The 20,819-nt window shown below is 42.5% G+C and overlaps 2 protein-coding genes across 4 annotated transcripts; both read right to left on the minus strand.

Annotated features, from left to right (window-relative positions):
- Positions 1-684: 684 nt before the first annotated feature.
- arl9 (ADP-ribosylation factor-like 9) lies at positions 685-7,046 on the minus strand. 2 transcript variants are annotated; one of them, XM_072693578.1, is made up of 4 exons: positions 6,755-7,046; positions 4,167-4,335; positions 2,808-2,983; positions 685-2,099 (listed from the first exon to the last, which is right to left on the minus strand). In XM_072693578.1, the coding sequence occupies exons 1-4, from the start codon at positions 6,932-6,934 to the stop codon at positions 1,917-1,919; spliced, it is 708 nt and encodes a 235-aa protein (XP_072549679.1). In that variant the 5' UTR covers positions 6,935-7,046; the 3' UTR covers positions 685-1,916. The 2 variants fall into 2 exon arrangements, with proteins under 2 accessions (XP_072549679.1, XP_072549678.1); XM_072693577.1 differs by having other exon boundaries at positions 4,167-4,338.
- An 869-nt stretch (positions 7,047-7,915) lies between these two features.
- srp72 (signal recognition particle 72) lies at positions 7,916-20,419 on the minus strand. Of its 2 annotated transcripts, XM_072693649.1 has the most exons (19): positions 20,309-20,419; positions 19,114-19,234; positions 18,149-18,272; positions 16,803-16,946; positions 16,109-16,220; positions 15,923-15,954; positions 15,491-15,561; positions 15,437-15,460; positions 14,127-14,184; positions 13,886-14,017; positions 13,112-13,240; positions 12,215-12,287; positions 12,061-12,125; positions 11,837-11,932; positions 11,539-11,720; positions 10,583-10,720; positions 9,941-9,978; positions 9,688-9,847; positions 7,916-8,898 (listed from the first exon to the last, which is right to left on the minus strand). In XM_072693649.1, exons 1-19 carry the CDS (start codon positions 20,406-20,408, stop codon positions 8,730-8,732), a joined length of 1,968 nt encoding a protein of 655 aa, XP_072549750.1. In that variant the 5' UTR covers positions 20,409-20,419; the 3' UTR covers positions 7,916-8,729. The 2 variants fall into 2 exon arrangements, with proteins under 2 accessions (XP_072549750.1, XP_072549749.1); XM_072693648.1 differs by having other exon boundaries at positions 15,437-15,561.
- Between the last annotated feature and the right edge of the window lie 400 nt (positions 20,420-20,819).

The following is a 20,819-nucleotide window of genomic DNA, read 5'->3' on the forward strand; positions in this document are numbered from 1 at the left end:
TACATTTCCACTGAAGGCCTTTAGTAGACGCTCTTCTGTTCTCCAGAGCTTCACTGTCACTCAGAAAATACCCTTAACTACTTTATACAGACTAGAGTCCAGAAGATCCTCTAATCTTAGACTCTACTAAACACAGAAGTCAGTCTGAAGACCATAGTACTCTTCTCTTCGCCTGAGTACTCTCAGAAGAGGAGGGTCTTCAGTCTGGGTTTGAGGACAGCGAGCGTTGGACTCTGCTGTTCGGACACCCCGAGGAAGTTCGTTCCACCACTTCGGTGCAGGACAGTAAAAAGTCTGGACGCTCGTCTTCCGTGGATCTTAAAGGATGGAGGGTCGAGACGAGACGTACTTGAAGCTGGAAGGGCTCTCGGTACGGAGGGGCTGGCTGGTCCAGTCTTGTCTTTGTAGACCGGAGTCAGGGGTCTGAATCTGATGACCTGGGCAGCAGCTAGAGGAAGCCAGAGGACTTGACCATGACTGTATGTAGATGAATGTAGAAAGATAGCACCTAGAGGGTCAGTTATGCTCTCTAGGATTCCCGGACACTGACGGATGACTGGGGCAACACCGGGGACCAAACCGATAACCACAGCACTAATGCTTCAACAGTTAACAGCAGCATAACGGCATCTGACTGTTGCTAGTTGTTGTTGTTTACAGAATCTCTGCAATATAACAGTCATATATATATTATGTTTTTATTGGTAAGCAAAAAACGGAACATTTTGAAACTTTAACAACTGTATTGCTTTCAAAGTCCAACTCCAGGTACGAACAGATACAGGGAATACGTAAAACAATGTAACAGATATATTCAGACAGAGACAAGAACCTGTTTGAGAACACTCAACCAACCCAAACCATCACGTTAAATACAGATACAATCGCAAAACACACAAATGCACTCGCAAACCATGGTAGCTTTACGCCCAACGTTTCCTCACATTCCTCCCAATAATACAGTAAAATAAACACTTAGTCTTTGGCATTCTTCTCCAAACGCTCATCATACAGCACTGTGCAAAAGTTTAAGTCCCCTGATTAGTGTAAATCAGAGTGTAAAGCTGCTGATCTGCTCAGTAAAACACTGATATTAGAATAAACACTAATAATAACACTCCTACAGAAAGTGGTGGTGGTTCTCCATCACTGTGTTCATCATTAGAACATCTCCAAAGTTCTCCTCATGGAGTCTAGTGTTATTTAGAGTTCTCCACATATCAACACCTGGTTTGGTGGTAAATCAGGGCTTAATGATGGTAACTCAGGTGAGCTGCTGCTGCTGATGCTGCTGCTGATGGAGTTGAACACATCCTCCACGCTGTGCTGGCTGGACTGGGGGGCGTCCAGGAGAAACCTGGAGGAGCCGAGCTCGGTTCTTCAGACTAGCTCACCGACAAGATCTCACTACTTTCTTCAGAATGAGAAGCTCTTGTTTCTCCTCTTTATGGATTTATGTTCACCTGCTTTATCTGTTCTGATGAGATCTGGAGCTTCTACTGTGGGAAACTCTGTTACTGCTGAGACAGGGGTTAGAGTGATGGGATTAGGGGACTAAAACTTTTGCACAGTGCTGTATAGTAAAAAAAAGTCTTTTCCCAGAACGATCACAAAAAAACGGTCTATAGAAATACTACAGCTATGAAAACCTACAGCCCTGTAAAATCCCCCTCTTAAGGAAGCAGTTCGGTGAGAACGCTAACAGCTGCTAACAGTCAATGAAAGCGAGCAGCCACCAGTTAGCCTCATGCATGTTAGTTATTTTGAGCCATGTTAGCATATTTGGATGAGCTGCTCCTTTAAGGTACCATCAGTAACGTATTTGGTGAAGAAAGGGCCCTGACGTGTTTAAAGACATACGGGTCGACCGATCGGGGAGTTCAGCCAATCGGGTGGAGTGTGGTGGAGCGCTGTTTTTATGCATGGCTGTTGTTCATCATCTCGATGATGAGCTCTCGGGCGTCCTGTACGCCGACGTTGGTCTCGGCCCTGCCCTTCTGCACCTGCGTCCCGAGAACACACAGCTTACGGGCATCACCCACAGTGCCCAGCGATAAGGCCTCGTACAGATCCGCCACGCCACGAGCTCCTGCGACGTCCTGAGAGAGAGAGAGAGAGAGAGAGTTTGAGGACATTGATGATCTTCATCTACAGAGGCTCCTGTCTGTCGAGGGGTGGATCACTATATCAGTCAGCGAGTGAACAGTCCGTTCTTAAAGGTGATGAAGGCGGGGGTTATGGCTCACAGTGGTCAGGACCTACCAAAAGTGTCCTGAGAAAGGACAACTGGTGAACAGGTGACAGGGTCATGGGCGCCCGAGGCTCTGCTGCTAATGGAATCTCCACCTCACTTACAGGACATACAGGATCTGCTGTAACGTCTGAAGGTGTCCAGATACCACAGCAGGACACCTTCAGAGGTCTTGTGGTGTCCATGCCTCAAAGGGTCAGATCTGGTTTAGGCGGCACAAGGGGGCCTATTCAATATTAGGCAGTTGGTCATAATGTTATGGCTGATCCCAGTCACAAGGTTGTGGCTCTGGCGAACAGCAGGATAGTTAGTCTGTCTGGGCACAACGGCACCCTCACTAAATCCCACCCTCACCAACCCTGACTACATCCCACCCCTGTGATCCGCCACATTGACATAAACCAGCCAATCAGAGCAGAGCTCATCATCATGTTCCACAGTCTCACTGTCATGGGAAAATTGGTGAGTAAAATAACAGGGTGGTAAAACCACTTCTACAGAAATGCAGATAACACACACACACACGCTGGGACAGCCTGGGACACGGGCTCCTCACCTGTTTGTTGGCCAGCAGGACCAGCGGCAGGTACGGGTCGGCGGCCAGCAGCCGGTGCAGGTGAGTTTTAGCCAGAGGAAAGTGGGCGGGGTCGGCTGAGTCCACCACAAACACCAGCACCCGGGCCTTCTTCAGGTACATCTGCCAGTAATCCCTCAGCTTCTCCACACCTCCGACTGTCCACAACAGAGCACAGAAGCAGTTAGCCAATGCCCACTGACCTGACCCAGACGGCGGCATTTCACCAGGGGAACCAAAACTTTCGCATAAGACTGTCCAAACGTTCATTTCCAGTGTTTGTCTGCTCTTTACAGCAGAAACACGGGTGAACATACAGTCTGGGGCAAAAGTTTGGACACCTCTGGTCAAATTAATTGTGGATGTTCTGGAATAAATAAACTATCAGAAAATAATATATTTTTATTTATTTTGAATATATTACTTTATATATTGGTAAAAAAATAAATATAACATTTAATGCACTGTTACTTTCATAGATGCCACATTTATGGAAATACATTAAATTAAGGAAATAAACAATAAATCAGCTTTTTGACAAAATGTTAATTTATTTACTAAATTTAATACTTTAATAAAATATATTATAGCATGTTAATGAGCCATTGATTTTTGTAGCACAATATTTAATATTATTTTTTTTTTTAAACAGATTTCTACAAAATTTAATATATTGGAAAAAATTACCTATTTATTGCACAATTACTCCACTTTATTGTTGTTTGTGACAATGTTAAATTAAGCAAATAAACTGAATTTAACATACAGAAAAAATGTTTTTATAAATTTAAAGTGTTTTAACATTTGCCACATTTACATTTTTAATAGTTTTGCTTTTTGCATATTTCAATTTTTTTGACTACATTTAATTTTAATTTTACATTTATTTAGTATTTCGTGAGTTTTGTTCATGCTAGATTTTGTATTTTATTTTTCCCCCCAATGTTAAATTCACATTAATATAATATCTTAATAAACATTAATCATTTCTTAAATCATCATAATAAAAAGGATATGACATATACATATATATATATATAATAGTCAGTCCTGATTACTGTGTGACTGTAAGGGCTCATATATGGCTGAATTCAGTGGTTGTGTTCCTGTAGCTGAGCGTTAGCAGCGTACAGCCGATTACACAGACAGTGATTTACCTGTTATTATTTAATACCTTTATAACAGACGCCAAAGGGCAGGAGTCTCAGTGTACTCGGTGTACTCTCACACACTGACATCACTGTCTGTGATAATCGACTGTGAGCTCCAGACGAGCCAGACGGAGATTAGGCTAAATACGTGCTGCAGTGTTTTTTTAAAGGTAGGTGGCGCTGTATGTACTCTCGAGGAACTCGATGTGCAGCTCCTCTTTGTTGATGGAGATGGCGTTGAAGCCCTGAGTGGGCGAGACGTCCTGCTCCAGGCTACCCGTCGCGAAGCAGTGCAGCAGGCTGGTCTTCCCCGCACCCTCCAGACCTAACACCAGCACCTGGGTACCGGCCTCCTGGGGCTGCTACACACACACACACACACACACACACACACACACACACACACACACACACAGGTTGAGCAGCAGGCTGACAGTACAGCGAGGAAGACTGGAGTAAAGCTCGTAACGAGGAAGGGTTGTTGACAGCAGTGTCCCGACAGCTGAGGTGACTGCCCTCACAGGTCAAACCCTGCAGTGACCTCAAACAGCTAGATCCCTTACTAAAGCACGCTGCGTGTCCAAATGTTTGTGGACACCCCTTCTTTAAGCTGCATCCATTGGTGACACAGGTGTGCAAATGCACACACACACAGCTTGTTTAGTCCCTGTAGAGAAGAAGTACTCTCAGTGAAGCAGTTATAAGGTTAATAAAGCAGTTATAAGGTTAATAAAGCAGTTATAAACCTCAGTAAACCGGCTATAACTTTAATAAAGCAGCTATAAACCTCAGTAAAGCAGTTATAAACCTCAGTAAAACAGTTATAAGGTCAATAAAGCAGTTATAAACCTCAGTAAAACAGTTATAAACTTCAGTAAAGCAGTTATAAGGTTAATAAAGCAGTTATAAACCTCAGTAAAGCAGTTACAAGGTTAATAAGGCAGCTATAAACCTCAGTAAAGCAGTTATAAGGTTAATAAAGCAGTTATAAGGTTAATAAAGCAGTTATAACCTCAGTAAAGCAGTTATAGGGTTAATAAAGCAGTTATAAGGTTAATAAAGCAGTTATAAGGTTAATAAAGCAGTTATGACCTCAGTAAAGCAGTTATAAGGTTAATAAAGCAGTTATAAGGTTAATAAAGCAGTTATAACCTCAGTAAAGCAGTTATAGGGTTAATAAAGCAGTTATAAGGTTAATAAAGCAGTTATAACCTCAGTAAAGCAGTTATAAGGTTAACAAAGCAGTTATAAGGTTAATAAAGCAGTTATAAGGTTAATAAAGCAGTTATAACCCTCAGTAAAGCAGTTATAGGGTTAATAAAGCAGTTATAAGGTTAATAAAGCAGTTATAAGCTCAGTAAAGCAGTTATAAGGTTAATAAAGCCGTTATAAGGTTAATAAAGCAGTTATAAGGTTAATAAAGCAGTTATAACCTCAGTAAAGCAGTTATAAGGTTAATAAAGCAGTTATAAGCTCAGTAAAGCCGTTATAAGGTTAATAAAGCAGTTATAAGGTTAATAAAGCAGTTATAAGGTTAATAAAGCAGTTATAAGCTCAGTAAAGCCGTTATAAGGTTAATAAAGCAGTTATAAGGTTAATAAAGCAGTTATAAGGTTAATAAAGCAGTTATAAGCTCAGTAAAGCCGTTATAAGGTTAATAAAGCAGTTATAAGGTTAGTAAAGCAGTTATAAGGTTAGTAAAGCAGTTATAAGGTTAATAAAGCAGTTATAAGGTTAATAAAGCAGTTATGAGGTTAATAAAGCCGTTATAAGCTCAGTAAAGCAGTTATAAGGTTAATAAAGCAGTTATAAGCTCAGTAAAGCAGTTATAAGGTTAATAAAGCAGTTATAAGCTCAGTAAAGCAGTTATAAGGTTAATAAAGCAGTTATAAGGTTAATAAAGCAGTTATAAGGTTAGTAAAGCAGTTATAAGGTTAGTAAAGCAGTTATAAGGTTAATAAAGCAGTTATAAGGTTAATAAAGCAGTTATAAGGTTAGTAAAGCAGTTATAAGGTTAATAAAGCAGTTATAAGCTCAGTAAAGCAGTTATAAGGTTAATAAAGCAGTTATAAGCTCAGTAAAGCAGTTATAAGGTTAATAAAGCAGTTATAAGGTTAGTAAAGCAGTTATAAGGTTAGTAAAGCAGTTATAAGGTTAATAAAGCAGTTATAAGGTTAATAAAGCAGTTATAAGGTTAATAAAGCAGTTATAAGGTTAGTAAAGCAGTTATAAGGTTAATAAAGCAGTTATAAGCTCAGTAAAGCAGTTATAAGGTTAATAAAGCAGTTATAAGCTCAGTAAAGCAGTTATAAGGTTAATAAAGCAGTTATAAGGTTAATAAAGCCGTTATAAGGTTAATAAAGCAGTTATAAGCTCAGTAAAGCAGTTATAAGGTTAGTAAAGCAGTTATAAGCTCAGTAAAGCAGTTATAAGGTTAGTAAAGCAGTTATAAGGTTAATAAAGCAGTTATAAGGTTAATAAAGCAGTTATAAGGTTAATAAAGCAGTTATAAGGTTAATAAAGCAGTTATAAGGTTAATAAAGCCGTTATAAGGTTAATAAAGCAGTTATAATGTTAATAAAGCAGTTATAATGTTAATAAAGCAGTTATAAGGTTAATAAAGCAGTTATAACCTCAGTAAAGCAGTTATAATGTTAATAAAGCAGTTATAAGGTTAATAAAGCAGTTATAAGCTCACTGAAAGGACTAACGGTAGCTAAGTCAAAGCTAGCTCGGTTGTCATGGTACCCGTTCAGGGCTACAGGAGGGGGAACAGACCTCGGGCAGGGCTGGAGCTCCTCTTCGCTCCGCGGCGGCTCGCTGTCTGTCCGGGTCCGGGAGCTTCCCTCTCCCCGGCTGGGCTTTTTTGGTTTGTATGAAACTCCAGAGGACAAACACCAGCCCCCCCGCCAGCGCGAGCGCGGCACCCACCAGACCTGCCTCTCGCAAACCGGCCATGACTGAAGATCCGTCGCCTGCAGAAACGCGTGAATCTGCGCTTCTCACAAACCCGCGGCCATGACGGAGCTTCGGCTCCACAAGTGGATTAACTAACCGGTACGCTTTCCGGTGCTGCGCCGAAATCTGCCCCCCGCCCAAACGTGTTCCCAGCAGAGGGCGCTGTGGCGCAGCCAGCGGGCAGCAGCTCAGTCCCCTACAGCCCAACAGACCCTACAGCTCTGATCGATATTCTATTATCAATACCAGGAAATATTTGATCTACTGTTAAAATAAACCAAACTCATTATCAAATGAATGTTTTAAAAGATATACACACACACTATATCAATCAATGTAATTTATTTATATATATATATATATTCTTTTAAAATGTTATTTTGATAATGAGAGAGACTTGGGACCCTAGTTAAAATACATGTTTTTAATTTAGATTTTCTTTCTTAAAAAAAAAAGTCACTTCCTCTCCAGATACTTCTAAAGCATAATTATTGTTTAAGTGAATTTGACATACTGCACAAATACTGTATACATACTGTGTGCATTAAATGTTTTAGTATTTTTTTACTTATTTTTACTTTATCTTCATCCCCCCCCCCCCCCGAACTTTTTGACATAATGGCAATGATGCATGGACCGAAACAGACATGACATCTGCTTTTTCCCCCCATTAAAAGGATCTCCTTCTACTGTTTTGTGTGAGAACACATTTTAATCTTATATACACATACATTATATCCATATCTATGTCTCATAGACACACACACACAGACTATATATATATATATATATATATATGTCTATTTCAGCATAAATATCCAGCTGATCTTAGCCATACCAATGCTAAGACTGGTTAAAATACTCCAGTGGATTACAGTGGCTTTGTTTCAGTGAGATGTATCAGGTACTATTAGGTAATAATTGGGCGCTGTATCAATAAAAGCCCACACACAAACCTTAGAGAAAAAGAAGACACTGAACTCACAAGGAAAATCTCTTTATTAAGACTTTACATTGGGGCTAAACCTCAGTTATTCCACTTCCAGCATCCCCTACAATGGGAAACAGCTGAAGGAGACGCCTTATTAGGAAATTACAAGTGAGCTTGATCCAGGAGTTTAAAAAATAAATAATTTCAATTTGCATAAACAGCCTTAGTTTCTGTTTTTGGTTGACATAAAGTAGCTGTTTCTGTCCAACGTTACCAGCAAATTAAAAAGATCATATTTAATGAATTCATGTTCAGGTGACTGGGAGGAGGGAGCTCATGAGACCATAAAACTGTTCCCTGCACAACAGGAAGGTATTCTTATGAATGTATGCCAACGAACCACTAACAACTGAATATCTGGATGTCTGCGGCTCACCTGATCGCTTTATGCTGAATTAAGGAAAAACAGGAATTTGAAATAATTAGCCGTAATTAAACGGAACAGTTGTAACTGTACAACATATCTGATGGTTAAAAATGAAAAAAACAAACAAAAAAAAAAAAAAACAAAAGAAAGCCTCTCCCTGGGTCGCTTTACTGTTTATTCTACACCGGTCTTCTCTTTTTCTTCTGTCCATTTCAAACCCATCCCCTTCTCCCTGTCCCAGATCTCTCCTTACATATTTTGAGTGACTGGATGTGTTCTGTCGTTGTTCTACAGCAGGTTCTTCATCCCGACGAGGGGCCACGTGACATCACTGCCATTCCAGCTCCACTTATCCAGTCTTCTCAAATCTCCATGGAGGGCCGCGTTAGGAAGGGGTTTGGGAATGACTCCAGGACTCCAGCTCTCCACCAACCACTCTACCATCCGCCTTTCCCACCCTTCTTCTTTTTCTGAGGGGCTTTTTTGCGCGTTGCTCCGGACGCTGCCGGCTTCTGTTGCCTTGGTGGGACCACGTTGGAGGCGGAGCCTGTGCCGGACCCCGGCCGCGGGGAGGTGGGGGGGCTGCTGGCCATCTTGCTAGCGTCTCTGAGGCACACAGAAACAGGAAATCAATGATCAGTAAGCAAAACTGTGCAGTTAATTATATTGTATATGCAATATTTATGCAGTATTTCATTACATTACACTTTTTTAAATGAATATTATAATTTTTAGCTTGAATACTTGAGTATTCCAGAACTTCTGTGTGACAAATGTCAGATATTTATTTTATTATTATTATTATTATTATTATTAGTAGTAGTAGTCGTCGTCTATTATGAGCTTATGCCAGGCATCTAGGTTGCCTCATCTTAGGGCAATTAAAGTTTTTAAGACAGCCACAGAAGCTAAACAACTAAGAAACTTAACAATTACTATTAAAAAATTATAAATTCTTCATTTTAATAAAACATTTTATTAGGTTATATAATATTTATTATTATTATTATTATTATTAGTGTGTGTTTACAGCGGATTTCGGTTCATTTTCACCATCACTGCTATAGGCTAGTCAAACATCGCTGCCACCTACTGGATATATTGCGTAATTAATACACTTAAAATGAATGAAAATCATTCTATTATAAATAATATTCTGCCTCAAAGTCTTAGCTGAAGGAATTTGTAACATCAGTGTGGCTAAAAAGGCAGAAGCTTCTAAAAATTTGCAATAATTAAGGACAGCCCTTAAATGCCAATCAGAATGTTTATGCAATAAATGTATTAATTAAGAATTCTAAACGTCAGTATTCGATTTTTAAGGGTGGTCCTAAGAGTGAGTGTTCATTCGACGGTCTCATGTGAAGGTCTTGTGGCAACTGTCAGTGAACTCACAGTTCTGCTGAGGCTCCTGACGTCGCTCCCTGAGTTCCTCGGCCCACCTGCTCCTTCTTCTTGCCCTTCTTCCTGCCTCGATAGTATGATCGCTCCCGCATGGGCAGCCAGCGTTCGGGGTCAGGGGTTGATTTGGGGTCGTAGTTCTTGGGCAGTTTACCTGAGACAGAAGACGCTGGAACTCAGCGATGCATCTTATAACACAGTGATTCACAATGAGTGACGAGAGAGGACTGAAAACACCCAAACATACCCTTCTTCTTTTTCTTCTTCTTCTTCACGTCCTCTTGGCTGAGGAACATATAAAGAAGCGTGTTACTTTGGTACGACTGAGAACTCAGTCTATTAGGTCTCACAGCTTTTTTACGAGTGCATAATGGACACAGTCAGGATCCACGTCCTACATTTTTTCTTCCATACCGATATAGTTAGAATCATGAAAATGTACTCATGTTAAACATCACATGTCCAAATACTTGTGGACACCCTTGCTAATGAGTGCATTTAACTGCACAGATGTGCAAATGCACACACACAGCTTGTCCAGTCAATGTAGAGAAGAAGTACTGCCAATTTGGAGGTGTTGATCAATCTTCCAACATCCTGACCTCCCCAATACTCTTAATGCTGAATACAATCAAATCCTCACACCAATGTTTCAACCAAAATCTAATAGAAAGTCTTCTTCCCTAACTGAGTTACAGTTACTCAACAAAAGCAGGATCAGCTCTTTTTAATACCCTTGATTTTAGAAGAAACAATAAATGAGCAGGTGTCCCAATACTTTTGTCCATTTTTTGTTTAGGCCAAAATGAAAAAATACCAGATTGTTAAGTTCTGTAAGTATCTCAAGACAAACACCAACCCTAATCCTAGAGAGGTAATCTCCACCTACCCCTGCTCCTTGGGCACGTTCTCCCCCGCCACTTTGGCAGCTTTCTTCCTGACGTAGGTGGCTCCGTGGGAGTTCTCCAGTTCGTCTACGTCTATGTTGAAGGACATGGTATCAGGGGAGGGGAGGTGCTTGCTCAGCCTGAGAGACACGGGAGCTCAGGAAAAGCTCTTCAGCTTTCAGACACAGAACACATTCAAACACGGCGGACTCGCTCGCAGGCTTAGTTCAGACAGGCAGCTCAGATCTGATCCATCGGCTGATCCAGTCTAAGCCGGACAGATGTTCTGTAGGCTAAACAGCAATAAGCTACACCTCCCAACCGGATGCAAGCCTCCTTTGCAGGCGGGATCAAATCAGATTTGGAGTATATGCAGCAATTCTACCTTAAACCAGCAGCTTCAGGATCATGCTGATGCTCCACTGGCTGCAACAGGGAGAACACCAGTGTCTCCGTCATTCCCACTCCGGGCCAGAGCGCTGCTGCTGCTACTGCACTATGGAGGTTTGGTGGTGGAGCTGCAGGAGGAGAACCTCTCTCCAGAACTGCTGCTGTGTAACACTGCAGAACCCATAGAGTCACATTAGTGTAAACTCCTGTAGTATTACTCTACCGCCTCAGCTTGTCCAGAAATGCATGTGTTCAAGGCGCACCAACATGATTTGTGTATTTAAAGCATAGGAGTCAAAGTAAATTACACTCCCCGCCTATAGGGGGAGCCAATGAACAAAGAACACCATTTCTCACATATTGCTGCGTTAAAGCTCGTCTCTGAATACCAATAGAAGAGCCTGTGAGTCTGTAAGCTAATCACCAACGTCCCTTTCAAGGTCTTGCCCACACTTGCACGGCATCAACGCGGGTGCAGTCTAGCCGGACTAATCAGACGTCTATGGAAAAACGCAGTGAGTGTGTGTGTGAGTGTGTGTGCTTGTGTGTATGCAGTGCTAAAGGATACGCCTTGGCCTTGTCCTGGTCCACGAGCGAGTAGGCGGAGATGAGCTGCGCCAGAGTGTGAACGTCTTTAGTGTTCTGCTTCCACAGCTGCTCCAGGTCACTGATGGCCTCCTTCTTCCTCCCGTAGCGAAGCTTAAAGTCTGCAGCCTCTCGTACCAGGGACAGGTGGGCCGGAGAACCAGGCTGTGTCACACAAGAAGACATTTTTGAGGGGTGTGTAGATTCTGTAGTATGTAAAGCAGTGGTGTGGAGCTGAGGCGAGGCAGCACGGTGAGGCAGCTTACAGCTCTACCCCTCACCTGTTCAGACTGATAATACTGGATAGACTGGCTGAAGACATCAATGGCGCTGTCAATGTCCTCCTCGTGTGTGTACATCGTCACCAGGGCGGAAACCTTTGATGAAGAGAGAGACACACACACACACACACACACACACACACACACACACACACACACACACACAATGTGAAGCAGGACTTTACTATTTTAGACGGTTCTGAAATGAAAGGAGGAGCTCTTACCATTCCCTGTTTGTGCTTAAAGTCTTCTATCGACCTCAGAATGTCACAGGCTTTAGTCACATGACCTACAAGGAGAGAAGAGCGACTGGGGTAAACGCCAGAAAGTGCTAGAAGCAGTCTCTGTGCTTGGAGTGTGTGTGTATTACAGACATACCTTGCGTCAGATAAAGTTGTGCCATTGTCAGTTTGATTCCAGACGCACTCTCCGGATACTCTTCTGAGAAACGCTACACACACACACACGCGCACACACACACACACACGAGGGGTTATTACACTCATGGATCAGTGTGGTCTACAGTACCTAGTGAAAATCATGCCTTTAAAAGCAGCACTGTGTACAAACTGGCATGTTTTGCTCTTGGGCTCCCCCTAAAGGTGAGGACTGCAAGTCACTTTTACTCTCTGACAGCTGTACACGTGCATTTCTGGACAAGCTGAGAGCTCCAGAAGCTTGATCTGAAGGTACAGCAGCATGTGGGCTGAGGGGTAGAGTAATACTACAGGATTTTACACTAATATGATTATGGGTTACAGCCAGTGGAGCATCAGTATGAACCTGAAGCTGCTGATTTAAGGTCAAATTGCTGCAGAATGTTGCTTAAAGTAGCAAAAGCAAATTGAGATGACATAAATAATAGAAAACAGTAAATGTTTATTAAATATCGCTGTTATGAAAACCTTGCATCTCCAAAACAGCAAAAGGAAAAGGGCTTTTTAACCTTTTTTAACCTCTAACCTAATGGAAGAGAATGCAAAAAATATTCTACTCCAAGTAATTATGGAGCATTTCTATTTGGGTGTGCTGATGGGTGTGCTGCCGACTCATTAGTGAACTGGTTGTGGTCTGGTGGTAAGGGGATGATAAAGTCGGGAGAGATCTGCGCTAAAGTAAAGTACTGTGCTATGTATAAAAGTATAAAAGCTACTAAAATCTACTGAAATTTTACAGTAATTAAGTATTTCTACTCTGTACCTGTACGTAAAATCCAGAAATACAGAAAGGAGCAGAGACCAAGAGAGAAGTGTGTGTGTGTGCTGTCCTGCGTACCTGCAGTAGCTCTATGGCCTTGCTGTGTTGTTTCTCTCGGCAGAGCTGGGCCACCTTGATCAGGACGGGTCGCGGGTGCCCGGGGTTCTGCGACTGCAGGGTCGACGACAACTTCCTACACTGGTCAGCCTATCAAATCACACTCCAGTTATCACCATGGCAACAAACATCTTAAACTCAAGCTATAGCAGAAAATAAAAATCTTGAGTTTTCCAAGTCAAGGGTCAGAATTTCCCATTTAAAGGGCCATGCTGCTTGCCATCAGCAGCTGGAGTTAGAGGGAGCACAACTGGCCTTGCTCTCTCAGGGGTGATGATTGCTGGCACCCACATCACTCCCAGTGTGATGCCGGTCAACACAGACGTCTGTTAGCTGTTGTATCGGCACTGGGGAGTCGTGCTGGCTACCTAGCGATGCAGCATCAGCTGGAAAAGAGGCGGTGGCTGGCTTTATATGTGTCAGAGGAGACGTAGGCTAGTCGTCACACCTCCTAGTGTTGGGGGCATTAATAGTGATATGGGCAGTTCATGTGAACCAGGATTGGATAACTGGCCTGAAGTGTCAGAATTCAGTACAAACATCTGTGTGTGTGTGTGTGTGTGTGTGTGTGTGTGTGTGTGTGGAAAGCCACCCATTATACAAGCCTGCACCAATTTAATGATGGCCTAGATACAGCTTTAGCAGGATCAGAGAGAGATGGATAAGATTTAGATCAGTATTGGCTTTCAGTGTGTGTGTGTGTGTGTGTGTGTGTGTGTGTGTGTGTGTGTGTACCTGGTTCGTATACATGGCCAGCAGGGCTTTGTTAAACTCGATGGCTTGCAGCTGTTTCTTGGCCAGTTTGTACTCCACACCCTCAGCGTTCATCAGCTTCACCTTCTTCTTCGAGTCGAACACATTTTGGTCCTGCAGGATCACAGACAACACATGAGGCAAGGCTGCACACATGCTTCAGAGCACTGCTCTTCAGTAACTTAGCAGTTCAGAGATAATTACACAGCTGGTGAGGGGTTACCTTGTTGATGGTGATGATGTTATTGGCCGTTACGGCTAGAAGACCCACATCAGACGGCCTGAGGGAGATAAACAGGGATTGGTAACGTCTCAAAAGCTCTGGAGGCTGATTTCCCAGATCCAGATTAAGGCTATTAAGGGATTCCCAACACTAATACATCATTAGCACGGCAAATCAGTCCGAGACTGGGCTTGATCATATCTGAAATTTTATACACAGTCGCAATATTCATTTATTAGGTCTATTTATCCTTATTCATGCGATGGTCGCTAGGTCGCACTTCATTGCAACATGCCAATGCTGGACTTCATACTAGGAACCAGGTCGGAGCTCTTTTAGTTTACCTGCATGTGTGTTTATATACCTGAAGGTTACATGCAACTGGTTTTGCTGTTAATTAATATTCTGTTATTTATTACATCGAGGCTAGTTGGTCCATATGTCAGACAGCTGGGTGCAGCAATAAAAATGATATGCCAGTTGACTCGTTTTGGATTTTTTGGTAATTATATATATATATATATATATATATATATATATATATATATATATATATATATATATATATATATATATATATAAAAATACATATTTTGTCATTACATGAAGAAAAGACTAACATTAACATTGCAAATTAGTCCAAGACTGAGCTTAATCATGTCTGAAAAAAACAGCCTTTATATTTCATTCATAGTTATTAGCAATAATTATTTATTACAACATTTATTAAATCTACATCCTTACATACTATTTTTGATCTACTGCTGTGGCACAACCTGCTGAGCAATTAGTAAGTGCACACCCAGCTGAATTAATTAACTGAAATGTGGCAAAAATATCACTCAAATTAGGCTGTTTTGGATTTTCCAGCACATACATACATACATACATACATACATACACACACACACATACACACATTTAATTATTATTATTGTTATTGTTACATATATTTACTTATTTGCTTAAATAATAATAATTAGTTAATTATAATAATAATTAATTTCTGCCTCCACCCCACCCCACTCTTTTTGCTGAAATTAATTAATTGCTTAATTATTTTTTTACAGTCTCAAAATTGGTATTAAGAATCGTAGAATTTGTGGTATTGGTACGGAGTACCACTTTTCTGATATCATGAGCCTTTTTCTCGCCCCAAAAATAACAACGTTACATTATCTGCTGCACTATTGAGTTTAAAAAAATGTGAACATTTACACAGGGCAGCATATTTGAACCCATAGATATGAAAACTCTGAAAACTGTGCCGTAAACACAGCGCGGGTGCGCGAGAGAGCGAGCGTCCGTACTTGAGTTTAATGACTTGGTTGTAAAGCTGCAGGGCGTCCTCGGTTCTGCCCTGCAGCTGCATGATGTAAGCCATCTGAGAGTGAATCACTGCCAGTTCAGCGTCGATATCCTCCTCCGTCACGTCCTGCACAACAAAGCAGCCCGTTATGATCAGCACACTACCAGGCAACTGCTTCCGCAGGCTTCCCTGAATAGCACTGTAACGTAGGAGACGAGCGAAGCAGAGATACAAAGGGATCTCTGAGCACTGATGGCATTGAAGAACCTCAGAAAGTTTCATAGAACAAGAACCAGGCTTGTAATAGAAATGAGAGAGTGAAGAACCTTTAGATCTTAAAGCGGTAAAACCTTCATCTTCACACATCTTGATTAAAAGCATGGTTCTTTATGGAACTATAAAGAGGTTCCTCAAGGCACCCTTAGTGGCACCTTTATTTTTTAAGAGTGTAGCAGCAGAAAGGATAAGGGAAAGCTGGGACGCTCACCGAGTCTTCTGCCAGGGACATCCTACAGAGCTCTGCAAGGAGAAAGCCACCATAATCAAACCTCTCAAATTTAGAAACAACAGTCAGCAACATCTGAGCAGAACTGGAGATCAGAGCTCCATCAGGTCCCAGAACTGATCTTCAGAACTGTGGCTGTGGCAGTTTTGTATTAAACCTGGGTCTCACCTTCAGCCTCCTGGAGCTTCTTCATGGCTGCGCTGAGCTGGCCTCGGCCGATCAGGCTGCAGGCGGAGTTGTAGCAGAGCTCATACGTGCTCTCGGGCAGCCCAAGGTCCTCCTGCACACAGACAGAACACATTAGAAGAAGTCGCTAGAAGCAAGTTCCAGAACCGCCGATGATGATGAGCTTATGGAAGTGTTGGACAGACGCTGCAAGGTACTTTAGCTCCTCCCATTTCATTCAAAACATGACTTTCAGTAGCAATAATTGTATGGATATAAAAAAAAGTCTTGTTGTTTTCCATGTGAAGTTAGTGAAGTCAATTTTAACATTACATTTAGAAATTGTATTTAATAATTTTCTGATTTTTAAAAATTGACTGTTTATTTCTTTTATCGATGATTTGACCACGACAGTCACCAATTACACTAAAAATGACACTACAGTCCCCGACACTGTCTTGGGGTCAGAACCAGCAACGGCCGGAGTCTGAGAGAGCAAAGTTGACTTTTTATCCAATCAGAACAGTGGTCTCCGAGGACAGCACGACACTGCCATCTAGTGGCCGGGGTTATACATAACACATGACCAAATGAAGCACAGGGTACTATACTTTCATACACCACTCTAGTATCTAAGGCTGAGGCTATGGTGGACCACAGGTGTACCCCCAGCTACTTGGTGTGTGTTCTCACTCACAGGTGTGGTGTTCTCCCAGGTGCTCAGAGCAGCCACCACTGCAGCCAGGTTGGTCTTCCTCTCCTCCTCATACTCATCCTGGGAGTTTCGGATCAGGTCTTTATACACAGCTTCACATTCGTCATACCGCTCCAGCCTATACAGCTATACATACACACACACACACACACACACACACACACACACACACACACACACACACACACACACACAGTGAGCTCTTCATGGAATAAAACCACAAGACGACAGCCACCACAGCGATACTCCTAGACCACTACAGTTCCCACAATGCCACGCAAATCCATCCTGACTGTCAGCAGATCTTGGCACATTTTATACACACACACCAGGGGTTCAAAGAATGAGCGTTTGGAGGCGGGGCTTAGCATTGAGACTTTATGTCTCAACCACTAGGGGGCGCCCTAACCAGGGCGAGGACTATAAAAGCATAATTTAGCAACATAAAAAGGTTACTTTTGGATAAATCACTTGTTTTACCAAAATGCTAAATGTAGTAGGAGTGTAACGTTTAGATAAAAATATTTACTTTTTGTAAAATATTTTACTTTTTTTTTTAAATAAAAATTATTATTATTATTATTGTTCTTTTTTTTTAATTATCAGTCTCGATAATATAAAATTTTGCACCATGAAATGGTTCAGAAGTAACCATCTAAACCCAGTAAATCCTCATACTGGTAGAGCTGTGTATGGTTTTCAGTACAGCAGTGTTATTTAAGGAGTTCAAGTTTAATTCAATTTCAGAGTCTTTAAAGAGTCTCAGTGAGTTTAAATAGTTAATCATTAGATTTAGTTTTTATTTCTTTTTTGGTCTAAATATCATTTTACCTTAACAGTACTAAATTAGCACAGCTGGAGACTAAGCTCAGCTAGTTTGCTCAAACACAGCACCACCTTCTGTAGCTTATTCAGCTTTCGCTCCTGTTGCCAAGGTGCATTAAAAAATATAATTATTTAATAATAATAATAATAATAATTTTATATATATATACATACATACATAAATATACTAAAACATGTAATTAAGGTACATTGGACTTCTTTAATTTGGGTAATTCATTCTTTTTGACATTTATTTTATTAAAGGTTTTCACCAACAATGAGGACACCCCTCACATTCACAATATCAGTGGTACACTGGTGGTGTTTTGCAATATCTAATGCCAATGTTAGGACACACTAACCAGCTCAAACCTTCAATAAAACTGTGAAGACGAAGTGATCATTTCTCTCTGCTGTGATATTCGACGTACCCTTAGTTAACCCCTCAGTTTACGTCCATCTATGCTACCCTCCTCTACTTCGGTCAGAGCGAACATTCTCACCACTTGGCCGTAGAGTTCTTTGAGTTTGTCCGTCTGTTCGGAGACCCCTTCAATGGTCTTCAGCGCGTGCTCCACTCTGTTCAGCCGGTACTCACAGTAGGCCTTCTCAAACCCGATCAAATCACTACAGAGAGAGACAGAGAGAGAGACAGAGAGAGACCGAGACAGAGACAGAGAGAGAGAGAGAGAGAGAGAGACAGAGACAGAGACAGAGAGAGAGAGAGAGAGAGAGAGAGAGAGAGAGAGAGGGAGAGAGAGAGACCGACAGAGAGAGACCGACAGAGAGAGAGACAGAGACGGACCGACAGAGAGAGAGACAGAGACAGAGAGAGAGACCGACAGAGAGAGAGACAGAGACAGAGAGAGAGACCGACAGAGAGAGAGACAGAGACAGAGAGAGAGACCGACAGAGAGAGAGACCGACAGACAGACAGAGAGAGAGACAGAGACAGACGGAGACAGAGAGAGAGACAGACCGACAGAGAGAGAGACAGACAGACAGAGAGAGAGACAGACAGACAGAGAGAGAGACAGAGACAGACGGAGACAGAGAGAGAGACAGACAGAGACAGAGAGAGAGACAGACAGAGACAGAGAGAGAGACAGACAGAGACAGAGAGAGAGACAGACAGAGACAGAGAGAGAGAGACCGACAGAGAGAGACCGACAGAGAGAGAGAGAGAGACCGACAGAGAGAGACCGACAGAGAGAGAGAGAGACCGACAGAGAGAGAGAGACAGACAGAGACAGAGAGAGACCGACAGAGAGAGTGAGACAGACAGAGACAGAGAGAGAGAGACAGACAGAGAGAGAAATCATGAAAAACTAAAAATAAGGTAAAACGATGCGTCGGCTACAAATATGAACGTGGACCGATATTCTCCAACAGGCGCATTCCAGCCTGGCCGCTCTTCAGCCTGTGGCAGCAGGTCGTTCCAAAACGGACGGAAAGACCCGCTGCTTACCTGGAGAGAGACTTGGTGTGCGTGTTGATCACGTTCAGCGCCTCCTTGAACCCCCCGTTCTGAATCAGGCAAACGACTTTGCAGTGCAGCGCCGTCACGTCATCCTTGTTTTCATGAAGAACTGCGTGAGAGGAGACGAGTATCAGGCAAACGCACAGCCATCACAAAGCACTGAAACACTCACACATGGAAACGGAGGAGTCCGATAACGAGCGATAATCAGACGGACATGACGCAAACGAACGTTCACAGCGAGTACAGGTGCTTCGGTGGTGGTGGTCAATGGAAGCAGAGGTCATCACCCTGACTGGTTATAAACACATCTCCTGACTCCTGAGACACTGTTTTACCACAATTCTGAGACGATTTTAGGCTTAAACTAATTAAACCCTAATTAATGGTAAATTCCCTCATTTGCACTATTCTACCATCATCAACACGTCATATAACTCTCATTAGACTCGTGCAGGATCACTGGTGGGTTTGGATAGTAAATAAAACGGCTAGATTTCCATTGTAGTCATGGTGACCGACATCTGGTTCCATTCACCGCCACAGTAACGAAATCTAATGAAGTATATATCTCTACAACAAACAGTTTGACATCAAAACCCTTCGAATGACGTTGTTTACAGCTTCTCCCTTAATTATGCAGAAAGTTTGGGACATGGATGAACTACCCCTTTAACCTCAACTATATGACTATATGGGCTATATATAGGTTCTGTAGTGCTAGCCCGTCCAGGGGAGCCCAGATGTCGCAGCACCTTCAAATCGAGTCCTACAGGTTCTGACAGGTTTAATAGGTGGATCTGGACCCTCCAGAACTCCAGGTCTGCAGGGAAGGCTAACGGACCGGGCCAGCTGGGTCAGCTCTCAGCAGATCCTGATGGACACGTAATCACTCAGTACACCTTTACAACCAGCGCAGATTAAACCGTGACCTGCTGCACCCACCCCTTCAGCTCACAGCAACGGCCTAGTTATCCTCCCAACCAGCAGAAACCCTCACCACTGTGTTTACAGGGAATAAACGACCCCATTAAAGCCCCCCAAACCCGCCGACTGCCGCTAGCCGAGCACGGTTAGCTTAGCCAGCTGCATGCTAACGGGGCTAGCACACACCAGCGCAGCCAGCTTTGCAGACAGATTTCGCGACAAGACGCGACCAGAGTAAAATGACGGGAATGGCTACTTTTGTTGACAGCCTTCAGAGCTCTGGTGAAGTCTCCGTTTTGTCCACAGCGGTTCACTTCGGTCCACAGCGCCGCTAAAGAGCCCGCACCGCCCGCCATCTTCTCCGCTCACAGCGCGCAGGGCCAGGCTGGAAGTGCCGTAATCCGGGGCGGAGTGTCGAACGGAAGCGGAGTGCTGCCTACTTAGGGAGCACTGGTAGGGCGCATCCGCAGTTAAATATGATGCGGCCTATTTAAAACTGAGCGCCTCAAAAACATGACGCTGATTTATAGGGTACTTACTTACTTATAGTATTCCTGCTTCTGCACTTTCATCACCTTCAAGAGCTGACTGTTGAGATCCAGCCCAGACTGACCTGTAATCTAGACTTTATTCTAGACTGGGCTGCAATATAGACTGTGTTGTAATTCAGACTGACCTGTAATACAGACTGGGTATTGATCTAGACTGGACTGTAATCTAGACTATATTGTAATCTAGACTGGCCTGTAATCTACACTGTGTTTTGA

The sequence above is a fragment of the Salminus brasiliensis genome, chromosome 12 (genome assembly GCF_030463535.1).
Source record: "Salminus brasiliensis chromosome 12, fSalBra1.hap2, whole genome shotgun sequence".
NCBI lineage: Eukaryota > Metazoa > Chordata > Actinopteri > Characiformes > Bryconidae > Salminus > Salminus brasiliensis.